Below are 22626 nucleotides of genomic sequence, written 5' to 3' on the forward strand. Positions count from 1 at the left end.
AGCAAACTACTGAAAAGGAGTAATTCTCTCAAATGATGTTCTATACAATGTATGAATATTAGGTAGAGTGGTCAAGTTTATTATGTTATTAATTTATTATATTAAGTTTATGATATGCCAAACGAATGTGAATAGAAAACTATTTCGGATTTGCAACCAAACTAAAGTATACATGGATCACAGGGAGGAGATATAAATTAATAATTAATAATAATAATAATAAAAAAAACCCTTTGCTGTGGGTAATTATAACAAAAATGAATTGTAGGCATTGCTTTTTTAAAAATAACAAACAAACCCACACGACTACACCAGACTGTAGTGTACTATCACAGATTTTTGTGAAATGCATTACAGTTGTTTTTTTGTACCTGGGCAGTATCCTCTCAGGGAACCTGTGAGTCTGGAACTGTGCAGCAAGTCCAGGCTTTTTGAGCTGCTCAAACAGGCCAATCAGATTGTGAGAATACAGCTGGAAGGTTTTCCCTGTGATAGGATGGTATCCACAAGTTAAACACAGATTATAGCATGTTATACAACAAGGACACGTGTCAGAAAGACAACACAACCAAACAATTCAGCTGAGTCTCAGAGTCTCGGACTTCTCTGGTGTCAGCAACAACGATAGCAAGCTAAGATAAGCACAGTGATGCACATTTACAACATGGCTTAGAGGGAAACAATTAAAAGACAGAAAAAAAGTGATATCAGATAGGCATGAATATGTGCACAGTGAGGAAAATGATGGTATGCTTGGTATGTGAGAGTGTGTAAGTGTGCCTTTACCTTCTGATTATGGTGATTTAGACGTTAAAGCAGTCAGCAGGGAGTGAGATCAGCCATGATCAGAGAGGACAGAAGAGAGAGTGCAAAAGAGGAAAGAGAAAGAAAGTAATCATGTAGTTACTATACACTGACAATAAGTATGACAAAAGCAAAAAGCGTGTATATTATACAGTGACATGATGAATTGTAGAGGACAGACAGCAGGAGTATGATGAGGCCTGTCTTGAGATTAAAATAAATTAAAATAACAACCGGAAGAAAAACAAAAAGAAAATCTACTGCCTCCCTTTCCTCTGCCTTTTTGCCCTATAAAACACCTTGAACCAATGGCAAAACCTGCAGATGCTGGTCAAGAGCTTTAATTAATGTTAAGCTTACATATCAGAAGAAAGAAAGAGTGTGATTTTACTGTGATCTATGATATTAACCATAGCACACTTGTTGGTAGCAGTATTTCAGATCTCCTGGGTATTTCACACAGCCAAAAGCAAGAATCTGATACTATCATGGGCACAAACTCTCCAAAACAGGACAGGACAGCTGATGACTAGAAAAGACCAGCTGCTTTTTTTCTTCTTAATCTACATTTGTAAGGTTTGGGTAAGTCTGTACCCATGACAGCATCAGATTCCTGTTCTTAGCTGACAGATGAGAAACCAAATATGGTTTTCCACTGTTGTAAGCCCATCCACCTCAAGGTTGTGTTTTGTGTCTGCTGAGGTGCTTTCTGCTCACAACAGTTGCAAAGAGAGATCATATCAGTTACAGTCCTTTCCAGCATCTGGCCATTTCCCCCGACCTGTTATCAACAAGGCACCCACAGAACTGACGCTCACTTTAGCAACATGCTTCAACCCTTCTAGCACATGCCTAACAGAGATCACACTTTTCCTCCATTCTCATGTTTGAGGTAAACACTAACTGAAGCTCTTGACCTTCATGATCTGATGCACTGTGCTGCTGCCAGCTACATAATTGGCTGATTGGGTAACCGTAATAATGAATACAGGCGTGCTATCAAAACTGGATGGTGAGTGTGTTTACATGCTGTATTTTTTAAACAGTTTTTGTACACAATGTTGCCAAGCTTTTAAACATCCAGTGTTCTGCAGTGGCAGCTAGGCATGTCCCAGTTAGACACAGTATATGATCACATCTATAAGCCATGATTAAAAGGCATTCTGTCTAAATCTAGACTTAGCAGCTGTTTTCGCATTAATGAATATGAATAAAATAAGAGCTCAGGCTTAGACAATAGAACAAGGGTTACAGATATGCTGTCTTAATGGAAACTTTAGCACCCTGAATTGTTTTCATCCCACATGGCGTCCCCGCCTTATGGCTTACCTAATATATTTGTAACAAAGTGGGAGAGGCTTGTGAGCATGATGGAACTTTTAATCTGATTGGATCTGATTCAGGGTGGATATAATCAGCTGTGCTGGAGGATTTTATGACCTTATAACCTTCGATGCATGTGCTACAACTTGTGGTAATGGCGCCAAACATGTCTTAGCTCACTGATTATATCTGGAATCAGGGAAAAATTGTGCAGAACGAATTTTGACCAGATTATGTTTTGGCACATATATAATATTTGTTTTTTTTTTTCCTGAAATGGTTTAAATAATTGGCTCTGTTACTGTTAGAAAACTGTCAGCTACCCACACACACACAAGCACCCGCACACATTCACAACCAACGTTCAGAAACACTGAATAAAAGTTACGGTCAGATAGGGAAGTATCCAACCGGCATCCAATATATTTGAGATACTTACCTGATAATGACATGAGGTTATTATTTATGACGTAGAGCCAGGTACATTTCCGTGGAAACAACTGAAACACAATCAGCATGCATATAGTGAATGTTTTGTATGCGGTTACACAAAATAATCACACACCAATAAAGCTTGGCTTGGGATACAGACACACTGAACTGCATAATGTCCATAATGGAAGATGCTAGTGGGAAAAGGTCAGGAAGTACCTGTTCCATGGTGGCCTCATGTAACTCATTCAGGTTCAATGTGTAAATGCCATCCTCTGTCCCAAAGATCAAGTACTGATCTATAACACAGGTAGATATTACAGTTGTAAGAACCCAATGTTATGCATGCATGCACACACACACTTACAATACAAACAAATCGTTTACAAACCTTACACGCTTACAATACAAACCTTTAGTATCTGGGTGAATCCATGAAGTGGCACAGTTAATTTTTAAAGGACAGCCATCAAAGACTTTAGAAAAACATGCTCCCATCTAAATGCAAACACAGTGACAAAATAAAACATTAGGCAGGTTTCAGAAGAACATTGTTTTATCCAACAGAGAACTCTCCTCTGACCTTTGGTTTCAATGAGAGCAATGCATTTGATGCACACGAGGCTCTTGTGAGACATCTGCACTCACAGATATAAAGACGATCCAAAAATCCAACAAAATAAAACAACCTTAATGACAACAGGAATGCTAAAATTAAACCATCTATAATAGATTAAAATAACAAATAAATATTTATTTTCAATGCAAAATGGATCTGGAAGTTATCAAAGATGGCACTACATAGCTATACAGTGCCCTCAAGTTTCATACTCATTTTTTTTTTTATGAAGTAAACCAAGAAGACTTCCCTCATCTGATCATGAGAAAGGCTACGGAAGAAAGTGAGCACTCACCAGAACTTTAGGGGTGGGTGGGAGTCCATTAATTGCTGGCTTCTATAAGCAGACAATAAAACAGATTTTTGTAGTATAGCGTTATCATTAGTGACAATCCATTTCTAGTTAAACTACTAAATCAATATAGCTATAAAAAAAATGTAGTATTGATTTTCCTAACACTGGCCAACATTATGAAGCAACTTCTTATCTTTAATAACATTTTTATATATCTTACTATTGGTTATCTACTTTGCTTACTCACAACCTCACCTCTGCATGATTCAAAACCATTTGTAATTACTTTGTGACTTATCTTCCTGGATGAAGAGCCATTATCCGAATAACAGCCTTGACACTTCTTCCAGCAAATAACTCTGGACTGGACCCATTAATTACCATCAACACCCTCACAATCCATTCAGTACACAAAGCTAATAATATTGATTTGATGTGCCACCGTTGGGGTCTTGAGCGAGGCCCCCAACCCACCATGCTCCAGGGGCGCTGCATCATGGCTGACCCTGCGCTCTGACCCCGACTCTCATGGATGGACTATGCGAAGAAAGAATTTGACTATGCTGTAATGTATATGTGACAAATAAAGGCAACTTAATTTATAGATGGTAGACTTAACATAAATTTAACACCAGATCCTGCAGACAACTTCATAGCATCAGAACCTGTACAACTGCTTATTGAAATCCTAGTCATTTCTTTGACTACAGATGGTCTTTCTTCACATTTTCTCAACGGTGCATTCAGAATGCTGCTGCCCACTACTTCCCAAAACACTCTCATGTGACGTCCCAACTGAGGTCAATCCTGTGGTCTTGAGAATAAGAAACCTAATGTTGGCATTCTATTCATCAACTGGCTATATTCACAACTACATAGTTGCATGTCAACTAGAGTCTTTCACTTCAGAGAGCTTGGCATATATGGCATGAAATATTAACATGTTTGTGCTCATATCCATCCATCCATCCATGTAAAAATTGTCATCTTGTTACTTTTTATATTTAGTATGCATGTCGAACAGACTTTTCTTACCACATAGTCTACTCTAACATTTGCACAAACTAGCTCTTGCTGGTTATCATTTTAACTGGATGCTTTCATTTGCTCTGGACGAGAATCTCTGTTAAATGACTGCAAGTTTCCAACTTTTGCTTCCTGTCTTTTTCCCTCTAATCATTCACACTCACAGGAAATTCTCTCTTCTCTTTCCTTTGTGGCCGCCCAGGTGGCGATTTAGGAGTGTCTCCATTTAGGGTGCCCTCAGAGTCATCACCTATTGAAACAGAAAATGAGAGAGAAAGGTCTTCAAAAAAAAAAAAAATAGGAAAAATGGGGCAGAGTTTTTGCATAAGGAATGGAGGAATGGAAACGCAACAGATAAAGTGAAGCAAAGAGAGAATGTGGTGGTGATGCAGTTTTACCTCTTGGTTTGGAATAAAGAGAAGCTTGGAAAAGAGAAGAAAAAGGAAGAAGGAGGATGTTTAGAAAACAGAGGGTCATGTAGACAGATCACAGATGATGAAAAGAAATGAGCAGCAAAAAGGCCCGCTAGTTTACATGTAAGAAGGTGAAAAGTTCTTTGCTTCCTGGAAGATAGAATGTGAGCTTCCAGCAAGGGCTCTCTACTTGGAAATACACATTTAAAATCAGACAATATGTGTATGTATACAAGTACCATGTTCTGTGGAGCGTGACAGCAGTCCAGGGCTGCTCACACTAGCAGAGAGGTCATGCTGCATCTGTTCGATCCTGTTGCCTCTCTCTGGTGTGCTCTGTCTACGTGGCCCTGGGACCATGCCATTATCTGAGCCTGGGAACCGCTTAATTGTCGAGGAGCCATCACTCAAACCCACTTCATCAGATGAGTTGAAAGGATGTGGCTAGTGGAGGAAAGGATATTGCACAGTTAATATGGATCCCATCAAACACATGCAGACGTGAACAGAAAGGATACAAACTTTTGACTATTAATTTAGATACACATACATATCCATCTCTCTCTCACACACGCACTACGTACATAACAGTATGTAGTATGTATTCATGGCACACAAACTTACCTTAGGAGGAAGAGGTGGAGGCACACCATGTTTTAGAGTGGATCTGGAGAAGAAAAGAATACATGAAAGACTACACTGATGTAGGTGTTTAGGGTCAGCAGCTGTTTAGACTTCATTTAAATACATTAATTATAATATCGCTTGTGAGAAATAACTTGTAACATTATTTTCGAATGCAGGTTACAGTTAATCTAAAATTACATTACATCTATGGTGTAAAGTGAGCATGTGAGAAACTTACATCTCTACATCCTCAAAGGCATCTTCTAGTGGAGTCATATGACCGCTAGAGTAAAGTTAAGACAGAGACGAAAACAAAGGAGAACGTCAGAGAGGAAACTAGTTTGTTAATCCTGGCATGTATTTTCTAAACTCCGAAAAATAACTAAATTCTATAATTATCATCATTAAAATGTCTACAATGATATATTAGTTGCATACTGGTATCACAATACATTTGTCAATACATGTAAACTGTCCACTCACAGCACATTGCTACTTAAACTACTAGAATCTAATACAAGCTAAATTGTTTTTGAAGTCTAGACTAAAGCCATTCTAATGACCAATAATTTAAAGGAGCTAACATAAGGACTTAACGAATTTAAAAAAAAAAAAAAAAAAAAAAAAAAAAAAAAAAAAAAAAATCTACCGTCTCATTACATTTTCCAGCTAAAACAAACGTCTTCAGCGTATAGCAAATGGACAGTCGAGTGATGATACGACAGTTACAGGATGCATACACAGCCACATGCAGCAGAAACAAGATGCACAAACATGGTGCCAAAAAAAAAAAATCTTCAAGACTGAGCATTCAATCAATGTGGAATGGGCATGAGTTCGTGTGAAAAATAGCACGGCAAATGATAAGTATGGGTACAAATACACACGCTCCATGGCTTTACCGTATGAACAACTCGTCCTCCACACTTTTCAGGAGGCTCCTTAAGTTGAAAGATGAACCGGAGCGAGAAAAACAAAGGAACAGAAGAAAAGAACAGAGCAAAGGGAGTAAGAGCAACCAGACAGACACTCTGGAGAAAGTGAGCTCAGACACACAAACTAAGCAGGTTAGCGAGTGCAAACATACACAGACAATTTTGTGATATCTATGAGAAAGGATTCAGACAGGGTCCATGTTATTAAGTAGTGAAAGGAGGCCACCTGCCGGGAGGCTGGTTTGTTTATGGGCTCTGTTTCAACTGTTTCTATAGTTACCTGGAGGAGATGCCTCCCTCAGCAAATGGGCTCCACTGAGAAGAGAAATCATTCTCTCTGGTCACCTCCTGTAGAGAGCATACATTTCTCATCATTAATCCTCCTAAATCATATAGTAGGGTAGGTTATGACAGGCTGAAATTTTAGTCAAAACTGTATACAACTACATACTAATAATCAGTTTGGTTATTTGCGTCCGGCTCTAGTGTCTGTGTAAAGCAGGGACTGAAGGAAATTTTTACAGTGTTTGTGTGCTCACCATTTCAGAGCTTGCTTCCGTTTCCTTCTTGAGGGGAGGCTCAAATCGCAGCTTATTAACTACAACACAGAGGTGACATGTTGGATAAAGCAACATTCACAGCACCATGCTTTATCACTAAATCTGCATCATGTGGATGTGTTTAACTGTGCTAGTGTCAAAAAGGCATGTAGGAATGACCAATTGTTTTCAAAAAGGTCATTGGATGGGTGTTGGTGTATTTTGTATATTATTCTACTTGCACCGTGCTTACGAAACAAGGCAGAATAATGCAATAAACGCCGCACTTTGCATAAATGCCACTGCTACTTACCCTTCAGCTAGTATAAAAAACTACACAGAGCATGACATATGTCTGATAAAAATGGATGACCGTTGTAAATGGGAGGATAGTAAAGTTAATCAAACAGCAGCAACACCTTGTTATGGAAGCTTGACATTTTCTGTGTATAACTTCAGGAGATTGTATCATACAAATGTGAAAACACACTTCGAGATTCCCTAATGAATTTTATAAAATGGGTTAACAAAAACATTACCAAATACAAATTACTACTCTAAAATAGTGTGTGCAAAAAGCTACGTATATGCAGATTTGCTTAAGTTCAGGCACAAACAGGCAGAGTGAACAGGAAAGAAGTCTCTTTAGCTCCAGGGACTGGGGTAAAAAGGGAGCTGATGTTCAGACTGCTAAATCTAATCATCACAACCAAAAATAGTTCAGTCCCAACGCAAAAACCAAATGACATAGCATTTATATTCCTTGAAGTTTCTGCTGCTAATGAGTAGTTAAATTGTTCATCTGTTCTTTCTTTGTTCCCCAGGGATGCAGACATTGCACTCGCTCCCCACCTGGGGGGGGGGGGGGGGGGGGCTGGGGTTTCAAATGAACTTCCTTTGGTAGTCATGATAGACAGACAGCACACTGCTCTGCTGTGACGGAACACAAGTCAAGTGCGTCAGAAACACTTTCTTCATGACCATTTATGGGTGAAGACTGGCTGTACTCTGAGAACACTCACAGACACCCACACAAACAGCAATGAACATAAAACAGAATCAAGCTATCAGAACTTGAGAAAATCCAAATATGATAACTGTCAATTTGGATAGACAAAGCATATAAGTTTTGTTGGCTATGCATACAGCTGCACAGGGAACCGACTACATGTGAAAAGAAAATGCTTAATAGGGCTCTTTTTTAATAATTCTTAGTAAAAAAAAAAAAAAATTAGTAAACAAGGAGGACAATGACATACCGGATTGCATGGATACATGTGTGAGTATCTGCAATAACATCTGGGGCTGTATGTTTGTGTCTGAGAGGATGTGAGAGAGAAACTTTGTGGCAATAAAGCAGAAGAGGTTTTACAGCAGAAGCTTCAACAGCTTCCACAGATCTGGCCAAGTTTAACACTTTGTAAGAAAAGACTCATTAGAATGATCATTGTTTCTGCCTCGAAATAGTTACTTACAAACATTAAAGCCTTTGTCACATTGCCTTATAGCTTAAAAAAAACAAAAGCACCAAAACAGTGTACACAATAGACCAGTAAAACCACAACTTGCTAAATACACATCAGCCTAGCTCATTTTAGACCATTTAAAACCAATACCCAAACACCCTGTACAGTACTTAAAGAAATATTTATAATATTTTTAATTATTATATTTACTACACACAGACACACATGCACATACTTGTCCTCCGTGTCGCAACAGCTGTCGGAATGTGTGGTCACACTCGTACTGTTATGAGCCACATGAGAAAAATCATACTGTATATACTCTTTAAATAAGAGTGTGCAAACATTACCAGAAATAAAGAAAAGAAAACATGCAAAAACACATGGCGTTTAGTGCACCCACACAAAGATGAAATGAAACTCCAGGTTCACTACTGCTTTATTTATTATCCAAAACATCTCTAGTCCTTACACACTACCTAGACTATTCTAAATCACAGTTAAATGTCATTCACCAGAAAAAATGATCAAACTTCACCCAAATAAATCAATCATTACAGCTCCAAGCAAAAACAACCAAGAAAAAGTGCAGTGGGCCAGTGTACATTTGCAAGGATATCTTGCAGTATGTCAGATTCAGTTTATTTCTATGCCAATATTTATCTGCCTCCAAAAACAAATCCATCCCATGCAGCCAGTAGGACTGGTGCATTTTCTACATCATGGTCAGGATTGTTGAAGATCCAGAGTCTATCCCGGGAATGCTGTGCGTTTCCCTGCGCTTTTTATTTGTGAAATGTGATCACTTTGTTCTTTGTCTCCTGCATTTGAACAGTTGAGAGGTAGTCAGTAATGTATTTTCCAAAAGACACACCCTCCTTCTGATCCAAAAAAAAAAAAAAAAGGTCACAAGGATTTTCATTTTCATACTATTGGGCAACAGCCTACATCAGGAAAGAGATGCTGGCGCATAAATGTGGCCAAGAAACAGGTAATGCATCACTTCGCTTTTAAAGGACTAGAGTTACACTAGAATTTTGCATTTCCAGGAGAAAATGCATGTGATTGCGAAAAGCAAAGCAATATGTTGCAATACACTGTCAAATAGTATATACAAGCTAAAGTCACAGTTTAAAAAGTTTAAGGTAGTATGTGGCTATAGAGTAAGAATTCAAGCTCACTGAGGAATCAAGAAATTACAATTATTGAGATGGCCATCAAGTTTTTATTGATATGGCTATCATGATTTTTTGGACTAAATGTCAGTAAAAGGAAGACTAGAGATAGGATTATTCTCCATTAACTCAAAAACAAACAAAAAAAAATCTTTAGTATTAAGCAAATTAGTAATGTTTTTAGTTTTCTGTTATCATAATTGCTAGATCATTTTATTTAAATGGATATTCATTCTAAAATCTATTGACAAATCACTGCTCCTGCTTGTAGACTTCCACACAATTAAACTGAAGGATGAGCCAGTACTGTGCAAAATGGTTTCGGTCGTATGTTGCAGAATACTTATTTGTGAGGGCTTATTTAACCAACGCAAAAGCAACCATGTCTGAAATGTTTTTGTTTCGTCTGAGGAATGCGGTGAATCAGGTGGAATGCGACTATGCAGGTGTTCACTTACAGTCAATCTCAGAGCGTGTTTTTCCAGCACGAGCATCCTTGTTCGGGGCTGAACGGATGGTGTGGGGAGGATGCGGTGGCTAGAAAATGAGAGAGGGGCTGTAGTTAGACGAGTTATTACTATAGTACTTCATGGCTGATTATGGGAACAGTGTTCTAGTGTGTCAGAAAAGCAAAGTAAGTGTGTGTGTGTCAGACTGCCAATGCAGGCTGAATGAATAGTCTTGACACACAGAGACATCACTGACAGTAACCAGCTACCAAACAAAAGGAACATGCATTTACAGGATGTCCACATATCACACTTGTCAGTTTTTCTATCACTCTTGCACACAGACACTGTGTATATTACCTCCAGGTCATCCTCATCTTTATCAATATACAGAGGTGGGTTGTCTGGGTTATTCATCTTGTCCAGCAGCTCCACTGCAAGTCTGCGACTCAAACCAGACTGAGCCACAAACATATGCTACACAAAACAAGCACAAAAAAAAAAAATGAACCTGATTCAAAACGCAAACATCTCTGTCACAACAGCTATACAGGTGACTACTAAAGTGAGAATAAACTACATCCTAAACACAAAAGTGTTGTGACACAATGTCAACACACATAATTCACTACAGGGGTTTTAGGTTTCTTCAGTCAGTATCTGTACAAAAGGGCAATGCACATGTCAGTAGAGGTAAAAGTTCAGGCTCATACCGTGAGCAGTTTTTCAGCTGTTGGCCTCTTTCTTGGGTTCTTGGTCAGAGACAATTTAACAAAATGGTGAAAGGATGTAGACCTGAAGACAAGGGAGTGTTGAAATAAGGAGAAATTTCACACAGGTGTGAGAGAAATGAGAATGCGACACATGAGTGTAAAATGAACACTGATCTTTAGTAGGAATTTATCCTAAACATAAACACCTCAAATAATGGATTCTACTAAATAACACACTCACCATTTAATCTTGTCCTTTAACTTGGGAGGTTGGAAGCTGCTTTTGGACATTAGGAATAAGGCCCTATACACCAACATGACACACACACACACACACACAAGGACATAAACAAACGCATATAACTACAAAGCAAAATGTGGCCCACTGACATTATACTTTAGGTTTTAAACCATAATTTTTCTAAGTTCTATATTTCTACCATTTTATATACATACATGTTTATTTTTTATTATATACATGTACATTTATTTATTTAAAAAAAAACAAAAAAACAAACAAAAACTATTTTTGTTGTTAAGCTTTTTTTTTTTACTCTTTATCCAAGAATACAAACTGCATATTGCGTAATGTCATATTTCTCATATGACACTTCTGGATAAGAGAGGCAATCATGCAGTAAGTGGCATTCACTGTAAATTTTTGGCACTGTAAACACTTTTAACACCAGGAAATGATGTCTCTTAGTCATAATGAGTTAGAGATTGTTCGCCTGATACTGAGGGCAAACACATTACATCATTACCTATAGCTTACATGATCACTACAAGAGAAAGTTAAACAGGTCTACGTGATCAACCTTTTGGACATCATGAATAATTTATGTGTTAAGAGTAAAAATATGTATACATGTTTATATGTAATATGTATATGTATTTTTAGAAAATATGTGACTTTGCCATTACCTAAATTGTTTGGTTATATCATCAATCATGGCTATAGACTGCGTAAGAACTGGACAGATATTTCACAGGTATGATCTCTATTGCAAACTTTGTACTGACGGGAGGAAAAAAACCCCACAGAAGTGACACATCACTGGCATTTAACAATGTGAGCACCTGCGTCATGACTTATCTTAAAGTATGAGGAAGCTAGCAAAATAAATGTTTACGTTTTGTTTCAGCTAGCTATGTAGCAATATTTCTATTTTAGTTGAAATATGCAAGTGTGTGTGAACATGATTGTGTACCTCATTGGGTGCAGGTCAAACATGGGAGGCTGCAATTCAGCGAGTTCAATGGATGTAATTCCCACAGCCCAGATATCACACAGCTGATTATAACCTCCATTCTTCTCTACAGCCGCCACTTCTGGGGCCATCCTGTACACACATACACACGAAAATCTACTCTCACACTGCTCCTCATCTCCCAACACATTCCACTCAGAAAGCCATGACATACATACATATATCATTTATGACTGTCTAATCATCATCATCATCAAAAAAAAATGTTGGATTATTTATACCATGCAGTTAAAATCTTGAATTTAGTCTCACCAGTAGGGGGTGCCAATAAAGGATTTCCTTTTGGCAATGGTGGCTGTTATTTTGGCTGCCACACCAAAGTCCGCTGAAAACAATCAGGATAAATTTAGATCATAAGTCATACGATTAATTTTCAAATATATTGAAACTAAATGAAATAAATCCTAACTTAACACACAAAAATAATCTATCCTAACCAATTTTTCAGAATCTTATAGGGAGAAAAAAAAAAACAACAGCTCACCTAGTTTGACATCTCCATTCTCAGTAAGCAAAATATTTGCCCCCTGGTTACAGAACAAGCGTTAAAAACACAAAACAGTGTATTCTAATTAGAGGAAGTCTGCAATACTCTTAAAGTGGCTTTAAATCGGCGCATATATATTTTGATTCATGGCTTAATAGCCATCTTACTATAAAGAGGAAGCAGGAAGACGTTACAGAGATACAGTAGCAAAACAATAAGGAAACACAATGTGCAATGGAAGTGGTTGTACCTTGATATCTCTGTGCATTTTTCCTTTGGAGTGGAGATAGCTCAGCCCCTGAAGAAAACAGGCAGAAATATTAATAAAAGAAACATCAGGAAATATCGAGAAATAGAAACACTTACATCGTCAGGAACATGGATGTGCCATCTTCAGGCTTAAAGTTCATTTCAATAGCATTCAATAACCTTTATGATTAAACATGTACCAGTTCTTTTTTAATTGTAATAACTTTTTTTGTACTTTTGACTCAAAGTAATTTCCTGAGATTTTTTTAAGTCACAGGAGAAAAGAGTTTAGGGTGTTAATTTAACATTTATATTACTTAAATATCTGCTATAATCTCACATTCATTGCTTTATTTTTATTAGTTCTACAAAAGGCTATTTTGTATATTGCTGGCTGCAAGACCTTACCTGCAACGTCTCTCTGACCACATAAGCAATCTGAAGTTCAGATAGAGGGCCTGTAACTGTACACACAAAAATACCAGCCAAAAATCAGCCAAACATACACAGTTGAGAATAAATGTTTACAGATGTTTATGTGGTAATGTGAGAAGATAATAAACTGTGATATACATATCATAATAAGGAATGATTTATGATATGGTTATGGTTTTAGTTGGGGTCATTATAATAACCACCATCATGTCATGATTTACAATATTGTTATGGCTTACATAACCATATAATTTGACAAGTCTTGTTTATTAATGTGCCCTTTTCTGTGTTGAGTCTAACACTACAGTAGGCATCACTGTCACAAATTTACTGACCCAAGCAATATCCATCTCATTTTTATGCAGTTATCCAACCAGCCAATCATATGGCAGCAGCACAATGCATAAAATCATACAGACAAGTCAAGAGCTTCTGTTAATGTTCACCTCAAACATCAGAATGGAGAAAGTATGATTCCTGTATTTGTGGAATGTATAATACCAAGTGGGCTGGTTTGAGTATTTCAGAAACTGCTGCTGATCTGACATTTTACACAAAACAGTCTCTAGAGTTTACACAGAATGGAGTGAAAACCTAATAACACTGAAGGTGTGACAGTTCTGTGAATAGAAATGCCTTGTTGATTAGAGAGGTCAGAGAACATGGCCAATTGGTTCGAGATGCCAGGTAGGACAATTATAGCAGCTAACATATATAGCATCTTCTCATGCACAAAACCTCAAAACTTGCAGTGAACATGCTACAACAGCAGATGACCAAATCCAGTTCCACTCCTGTCAAGAACAGGGATCATAGGCACCGACTCAACCAAACCGGTCAGTTAAAGACTGGACAAAGACCAGGTCTTCTGCTGTTGAAGCTCATCCACTGCAAGGTTTGATGTTTTGTGCATGCAGACATGCTTTTTTGCTTTTCCACCAACCTCTCTCATCAACAAGGCATTTCCACTAACAGCACTATCAATCATGTAATGCTTTTTGTTTTTAACAGATTTATAACTTCTAGAGACATTGTGTGTGAAAATCTCAGATGATCAGCAGTTGAAAAACACAAGCCAGTCTTCCTGGCACCAACAATTGTGCCACGCTCGAACCGACTCAACTCCTCAGATTTATATTTGCAGGTTGCTAACCAAAAAACAGTGGGTACCATGATAGATGTCCTGTAGAGAGCCTCCTCCACAATACTCCATACAAATCCACAGCTTCTCCCGGCTGCAACACAGGAAGAGAAAATTTGGTTTAGGCCTTTTGGAAACCATTTAATTAAAAATATATATTTTTACTCCATTTGCTCACTGACTTATCTGTAGATAACGAAAAAAACTAGACACCAGAAGTTGCAGTTGACATGACAAAAAGTTAACAAGCCACTTCCTGTAAAAGTGTTACAAGACATCACATCACCCACACGAACCATCTATGTTTTGGCCATACCAGAGGTAGCTGCCAAAGTAAGCCACTATGTTGTGATGAGTGCATTCTTTCACCATGAAGATTTCCTGCTGAATGATTGAGAAATCATCTCCTATAAAACATAACAAAAGGACAGACAGAATAAACAACAGGCAGATAAAATATTCTTGTACTAAAAAGCAAGTCAACAACACCATAAATAATGACACTGTTAAATTTGGCATTGGAAAACTGACTGAACTTAAGCTTACAGTTGAAAATCAATCATATAAATCCACCAAAAATCCACTGTGTTCAAACAAATACAGAGCTATGCAAACATATTTTGAAAATAGGACGTACAGGTGCCTGGGGTACTGATTTGTCCACCTCTGTATACAGCATTATTGCATAATTGTGACTTTGTATGGTTTCTGCTGTTCACCACAATGGAACCATGAGTGCATAAATTAACAAATTTACCTGAGAGCTAGTGACCGGATTACAAACACAATTACATATGAATGCACCCAATGTTTGTCAGAGCCAAACAGTACTATATTTAGCATAAGAGTCCAAAGTTCGAGCAGAATGGTTTTAAGAAGAGTGCAGAGACGACCCTTCATAAATCTACCTGCTCCACTTTAGTGTCTACAATTCAGGCTGGGATGAAAACGCCCAAAAAATGTAAACATAAAATACAGCAGCAAAGCACAAACACCTATACAGCACCCGGTATAGTACTATGAGTTAAAATGATGTTCTGTGCTGTACAACAGAAACGCAGCCAGGCCATCTTATCTAAGGTATGCTGACTCTAAAAATGAGAAACAAAATAGTGATCTCTAGCTTGACAGCCCTGACCACTTCCTTTAAACATGCTGTGTATCTTGGTTGTTCAAGACAGCTTCAGAATGTGTAGAATGTGAGGTCTTTGTGGTGCACGTGTGAATGCATTCAGGATGTTTGACAGCCAGTCATGTTCTTTGCAATGCTATAATTAACGTCTTCTTCGGCCTTCAAACAGAGACATGCTGTACTGCTGATGTGCCATGACACAGGTAAATTGGAATTTGCTAATATGAACACTGATATAATCAAACTCACTTATACAATACACATGTGCTCTTTTTTTTTTAAAAGTTTTTCCTCCATGAATCTAAATCTTCTGCTGAATTATTATATTTAAAAAGAAAAGTGTCCGGTGTTGGCCTTTAGTGCAATTCAATAATGGACTCCAAATCTTGAACTCATCCTTTAAATGCTTGTTGCGACTGGAAGATGGAGAATTCGCATTTTATGCACAGCATGCAGATTGCATTGAGCAGCTATACTAGAGCACAAATCTGCAAGTCAACAAAAATGAAAAGTCCAAAAAATAAATAAATAAATAATAATCTTCAGATTGCATACGTATCCTAAAAATCAAAATCCCTATTAAAAAGTGTAGCAAAATGACAAATACAAGACAGTCAAAATGGCAGTCACTCTAAGACTCAAGATATATACATACGTGCAGCACACAAGGTTAATTTCCTTGATTTGTACATCCTGTAACCATATTTTAAATCATAAAAACTAGCTAATAAACATTACAAATCAATTAATTACCATCAATTCATTACAATCAAACTCCTAATCTAACTCCTCTGATTACTCTGCTATCATTTACTGAAAAATAAATTCAGCATTAACGTTCAAGTTACTGTTGGTTCTGAGGAAGTAAACGCTGGAGTGAATGAGTTACAACCTGGCTCCAACATACAATAGAGCCAGTTTGGGGATGTGGAAGTCTCAGGAAGAAGCAGTCAGTGATGACCTTAACGAAAGAAAAACTATTTAAAAATATTTCAGCAAACCAATGATGACACAGATAAGTAAGAGCAAACGCTACTGATTTTCTGTTTGCACTGTCTGCAAAAATGAAATTAAATACTAAAATATCAATATCAAAATATCAAACTCGATCAAAAAAAAATCTCTATACTATGCAGAACTCCAGCTCTTGGCCCTTAACTAAGTAACTAGCTATGTGAATGGAAAAAATCTCTAGTTGGAGGAACCATAATTTACTCGAATCTTCTTTTTGGTCTTGTTAACAACTCGACAACCAGGGGAAAAGGCTTTCATTGGAACAGACAGATCTGTCAAAGTTGCATAAGACCAGTAAGCAATGCGTCTTTAGTTTTCTGATCATATCTGGAGTCTAAAATTAAAAATTATACATTTATGCTGAAAGCTTGATAAAGTTAATGGTAATGGAGAACAGAGCCTGCTAAGTGGTAACTGGACAGCAAAGAATAGAATAGAATAGAATAGAATAGAATAGAATAGAATAGAATAGAATAGAATAGAATAGAATAGAAAAGAAAATAATAACAGGCTCAGAATTAGTAAGTGTGCACAAAGTTTACCTCATTATTGGTATAGCATTAGAGATCAACTCAAAAGCTAACATTTTAATGTTTAGAGATAACATGTTGGGCCACCATTTCTAGTCACCATTTTTAGAGTAATGGTTATGACATGTTCCGCAAAGCAGTGTTAACTCTACAGAATACTACTTGACCATTTAAACTATGGAAGATAATATGGGGTCATGGGTTTCCATAGTTGTAAGGTGGTGGACACTTGCTTTGCACTGGAAGTCAGAGATAGATAGATAGCTAGAGAGATAGTGTGATAGCAAAGTATAGACACATAGCAACACAATGCCTTTTAGCATTTAACCAGAAGTGCAAACAGTAGAATTTGTAGAAATTGTGCAAATTAACAAGGGGAGATAAACATATAACCTCATTCATTTGATGTACATAAATGTATATCAGGTAGTACCTGCATCAAAAATATGTGCAAGTTGTATATACAATTTCCAGAAGGAATTGAAAGCAAGTTAAAATACCAATTGTGCTGCTGTGACTGATGTCCAATAATACTTGTCGGCTGTATGAGATATCCATACAGATATACTTGCAACTAACAGAGAAATAACTACAAAAATTGTGAAATCTGGGGAAAAGCTAAGCCTTGTACAGCCATCTTGATCTAAAATACTGGCTTGATGACTGTATTTCAGATGAAAATTGTGCATGGCATAAACTAGTGTGTTACCTACAGAAAAGCAGATAAAATGGTTTTATGGTAGTTAAGGCTGAAAGAAAGTCTGAAGTGTGGTAAGAGCTGAAACTCACCCGGCTCCAATTTAATCATCTTTACAGCTGCTAGCTCTCCGGTGGAGATTTTGCGAGCCTGGAAAAAAAAAAAGAAAAAAAAAAAGATAATGTCAATAAGAAGAACAGCTTAGTTTCAGAGCAGAACAAAAAAAAATGCACTATGGCTGCTGGAGATTGTGATGACCAAGGTGCTAAATTGTGCTACTGTGGAGAGGAAAAAATAAACAAAAATAAACGAGTGGAGAGGAGAGCAGACAGGATGAGGAGAGGAAAGCAAACAGAGACAAAAACGCAGTTCGAGTTCATGATGTTTTCATGAAGAAGTAGGTCAGCATGACTGCCTCAAATCCAGAGAAATGGTAAATAGGAGCTACAACTCAGTTTCTCCGTTCTCACTCACAAAAACAGATGCATGTTTATATAATTTACATTTTTTTGCACTTGGCATAATGTTCAGTGAAGTTAAAAATTTTGTTTGCTTTCTCAAGTTCTAAAGGACAGTTCTGGCTTCTTGGGTGTTTACTGGTGATCTGACCAATATTTACATAGATACACTTCTCATTAATTGAAGTCAAACCCTCATGGATAAGAAGAAAACAAACCAGGAAAAGGTCAACAGCAACAGCTCACTTATTAGTCATAACCAGGTTTGCTGTCAATCTTAAGAACCTCTCCCAAAACGTCCGTCCCTTCTTTCCAATTATGCTTTGTAATATAGATACTAAACCAGCTATTGCCCAGAATGCCATAAACAACAAATCTTTAGCGTTTGGTAAAAATAGCTCACTGTTGTTTGCGCATACATTTGTAGCTTTATCAAGAAAAATGTGGAACGCATATGGAGTGCAAAGCTACTGAAAATCATAGGGTAATGCATGTGAGGACATGGAAGACAGAGATAGAGGAGAAGGGAGTGATCTCGAGGCTGGCTAGGTTTCAGAAGTTCCTGTAATTGATCTCTGAGAAATGCCTGGACATAAAAGGGCAATTGACTGTGTGTGAAACTCAGCCTGGCTCAAAGCACGTGTTTTACATACTCCGGCCAAGACTGATAGCAGACAAACAGACGGACAGACATGTCAAGACCAACTATACACACAACCAGAAACCACTGTTGACTGGTTGAACATTTACAGACACTCAGAAATGGCAGATAATGAACTAGTCATAAGCAGTTTGCAGGCTGCATGTCCTTAACCTTATCTGACCAGTTCTGGGGAAAGATACGCATATCTGAATTTTTTATCTTTATGACCCACACCTGCTGTGTGCTACTACCTACCTATTACGATTGACCATTTCAGGCATAATTACTATTGAATTGTTTTCTGATGTATACTACAGAGCAAATTCTAAAATGTGACACTTTCCATAAATACAAAATAAATACATTTTCAAAATGCTGATGTTCCTGGGGTAACTTTCTAGCCTACTGTTGTAGAAATGAGCTTCGTGCACTCTTAAACTGCTGCTTTGCCTTGGAAACTACTTTAAATGCCAGCCTGTTGCACAATGATGATTCAGAATATTAAAATACATGCTGCAGTGGTAGCCATGCAGTTTGGAAGGGAACGATTTTAAGAACTGGGCTTGTTTTAGGGTTGCCAGACATGGCAATTATAGGAAAGAAAACAACAAACAAACAAAAAAACAAATAAAGGAAAGTTGGAGGTGAAAGTGGCGGAAATGGGGCATAGAGCAATGACAACACTTTGGACAAGAGCGGAAACAAATCTCAAGAACAGAAACTGCACTAGTGACGAGCGTTTCATAGTGTTTGTGTCTTTCACTCACATTCACATTCAGTGTGGATTGAATGCAATTCATTCTATTCTCATGAGTTTAATACTGATAAAGTGCTACAAACAAACTATGCAATGCAACTACTATGCTAAATTAATCATCATACTGACAACTACTAACTCACTCCCATTCTGTCTACACAAATCAGCTTCCTGATCCGGGTCTCCGTGATCCCCTCAAACAGAACTAACGTGAATCACTTTGGAGTTTTTTTGCAGAAGAACTGTGAAAGTCAGAGAAGCTTGTTTCACAAGCGTCAACTTGCTTGAACTCATGGAATGCTAGAGATCTCTGTGCAGACCTCCATACTCCCAAATCACCTAAACCAAGCAAAAACCTTTGTTCAATCACAATGTGGCTAGAACAGAAAAAAAAAAAAAAATACATAAACATTTCACATGGCATTGTCTTAAACAAATGGTCCTAAATATACAATAACGTACATTCAATATGTACTGCTCTGTGTCTCTTTGGCTGCGTTTAAGTTGCCATCAAACTAAAGCATTTTTGTTGTCTCATATTATTGAGCATGTGTAAACAGCTCGGATGAAAATTGGACTTCATTCAATAGTAGTTCTAAAAGCAAAATACAAAGAGGATCAAGACCACAATAGACAGACTGGAAACAACAGAAACACTTGTCCATTGTACAGACAATTGGAGGTAATCCTGGGGGATAAAGAGAGTTGATAAACCCAGGGATGGACTGGAGAAGGATGACTGCAGGTTGTAGGTCTTTTCTAACTTGTACCATCATTAGCTACTTTTGCATTCACTATAGTCTACACAGATCAGGCGTAACATTATGACCACCTGCCTAATATTGTAATGGTCCCGATTTTGCTGCCAAAACAGCCCTGACCCATCATGCACAGTGTATTCTGACACCTTTCTATCAGAACCAGCATTAACTTCTTCAGCAATCTGAGCAACAGTAGCTTGTCTGTTGGATCAGATCACACGGGCCAGCCTTCGCTCCCAACGTGCATCAGTGAGCCTTGTCCGCCTAGGACCCTGTCGCCAGTTCACCACTGTTCCTTCCTTGGACCACTTTTGATAGATACTGCCCACTGCAGACCGGGAACACCCCACAAGAACTGCAGTTTTGGAGATGCTCTGGTCTACTCGTCTAGCCATCACAATTTGGTCCTTCATCAAACTCACTCAAATCCTTACACTTGCCCATTTTTCCTGCTTCTAATACATTAACTTTGAGGACAAAATGTTCACTTGCGGCCTAATATATCCCACCCACTAACAGGTGAGAAGATAATCAGTATTATTCACTTCACCTGCCCCTGCTCAGAATGTTATGCCTGATCGGTGTACAAGTTACAGTATATAACAGGTAAGACAAATATGAATCAGAATTGTGCATAAAGAAGAAATGGAATTAGTTATAGCTAATGCAACCCAGTATGACAGCACAGGTTACATTGTGAGATAAAACATATAAGCTTTAATCAATTACACTACCATTCTCCACTTATCTGATACAGATCATGGTAACACTCGAGTGAAAAGCAAATCTGCACTTCAGTGAACTACGACACAGTGATACCAGACTGATACCCATTAGACTACATAAAAAACTGCACTCCTCAAAGTCTAACAATAACTCTAGCACTAATATATATAACCAAGCTAATAAAAGGTGTTAGCTGAACCCAAATTGTTTAGGTACAAAAAATTCAAATCCTGTTGCAGTCCTGCTGTAATATTCAAAATGCCAAGCTGTCAGAGGTTAACACAATGGAACCTTCAAGACATTAAAAAGGAATACAAGTAATAGCATTAAATATTCAGAATCCAAAACACCTAGGCGTTAAACTGGTAGCACTCAGCATACAGTTACTTTAAAACGATTTGTGGGAACCCATTCAGAAAACCTCTCGAGTCTTGAAAAGGTCCACCACCTGCAGTATTTTTAAATAACCATGTTCACTTTCATTTATGTTTTCATTTAAAATCACTAGAGATCAGCGGTATTGTGGTGATGGGTCAAAAACATTAACGGCTTTGTTTGATCTAATTTTGTTCATTTGTCAAATATAGGCAAACGGTTAAGCTATAAGGATGTATTTTTGCAGCTTTTTGTAGCAGATGATACTGCGCAGCTGTTCCGCATATGTCCTGGCTAACAAATCTTACTAGTGTTGCTGATACACAGCAGATACCCAGCTGTGGAGCCTTTTGCAGATCGACAACCACACACAATTTGCCCAATTTTAAGATAATCAAATTTTATTTATTACAAGAACATTTTCCACCAATTCAGTGGTTAATGAAAAAGAGCAGAGCACGCTCCTATAATTACTGATCATATCCCTCATACCAGAAACATTCATCATTCACACCCTGGTCACCACATTCTGGTCATCCAGCTTCCACTGCAGTATATTTTAAATCTATGGAAAACACCGCTTGATTTAAGCCATGTTTGCTGTGCCACATGCCATTAAAGGGGCAAAACTCAACAGCTGTTTCAGCTAGGGGCAAGGCCATTTGCTCTGTGCATTTGATATGTTAACAGAAACAAAGAAGCTAGAAGCAATATAGCTCTCTCAGACTGAAAACACTTTTGTTAAAGTGCCCTTAAATTATACCATTATTATAGCACTGAAACCCTTTCCAGCATGACCCTTTATACATTTAAACAAAATTTTTTATGTAAACATTTATGTTACAAATATAACCTTAGCATGACTTATTGTAATGTATAAATACTAAAGCACACTAAAATTTTGTAGAGAACTATAATCATGCAGTCACAGTGATATGTTGAAGGATTGCTCAATCCTAATGAAGTCTGACTCAATGTGTCAAGATACCCTGAGACATTTCCCTCATCTACAACAGTTAAAAAAGAAAACCCTGAGCTCTAAACAATCATCTTTGTCCTATTGACAGGGTAACATTTGGTAGCGGAAGCAGAAACAACACTGAAGAATAAAACGCAAACAAGCATGAGCACATG

General features: G+C 37.6%; 1 protein-coding gene across 3 annotated transcripts in view; it reads right to left on the reverse strand.

The window, feature by feature from the left end:
* map4k5 (mitogen-activated protein kinase kinase kinase kinase 5) overlaps nt 1-22626 on the reverse strand; it is a 35196-nt gene that overhangs the window by 6833 nt on the left and 5737 nt on the right. For all 3 annotated transcript variants that reach the window (XM_058385583.1, XM_058385584.1, XM_058385585.1), the window contains exons 3-25: nt 17865-17922; nt 14716-14806; nt 14429-14493; nt 13232-13287; nt 12825-12872; nt 12572-12614; nt 12340-12412; nt 12028-12159; nt 11058-11120; nt 10817-10898; nt 10464-10580; nt 10113-10191; nt 7014-7072; nt 6755-6822; nt 5778-5822; nt 5537-5579; nt 5152-5356; nt 4664-4749; nt 3474-3515; nt 2973-3057; nt 2779-2858; nt 2567-2627; nt 372-486 (exon numbers count right to left, since the gene is read on the reverse strand). In XM_058385583.1, coding sequence (XP_058241566.1) covers nt 372-486; nt 2567-2627; nt 2779-2858; nt 2973-3057; nt 3474-3515; nt 4664-4749; nt 5152-5356; nt 5537-5579; nt 5778-5822; nt 6755-6822; nt 7014-7072; nt 10113-10191; nt 10464-10580; nt 10817-10898; nt 11058-11120; nt 12028-12159; nt 12340-12412; nt 12572-12614; nt 12825-12872; nt 13232-13287; nt 14429-14493; nt 14716-14806; nt 17865-17922 — 1796 coding nt within the window. The remainder of the gene's footprint in view (nt 1-371; nt 487-2566; nt 2628-2778; nt 2859-2972; nt 3058-3473; nt 3516-4663; nt 4750-5151; nt 5357-5536; nt 5580-5777; nt 5823-6754; nt 6823-7013; nt 7073-10112; nt 10192-10463; nt 10581-10816; nt 10899-11057; nt 11121-12027; nt 12160-12339; nt 12413-12571; nt 12615-12824; nt 12873-13231; nt 13288-14428; nt 14494-14715; nt 14807-17864; nt 17923-22626) is intronic.

This window comes from Hemibagrus wyckioides, linkage group LG03 (assembly GCF_019097595.1).
Source record: "Hemibagrus wyckioides isolate EC202008001 linkage group LG03, SWU_Hwy_1.0, whole genome shotgun sequence".
NCBI classification, from domain to species: Eukaryota; Metazoa; Chordata; class Actinopteri; order Siluriformes; family Bagridae; genus Hemibagrus; species Hemibagrus wyckioides.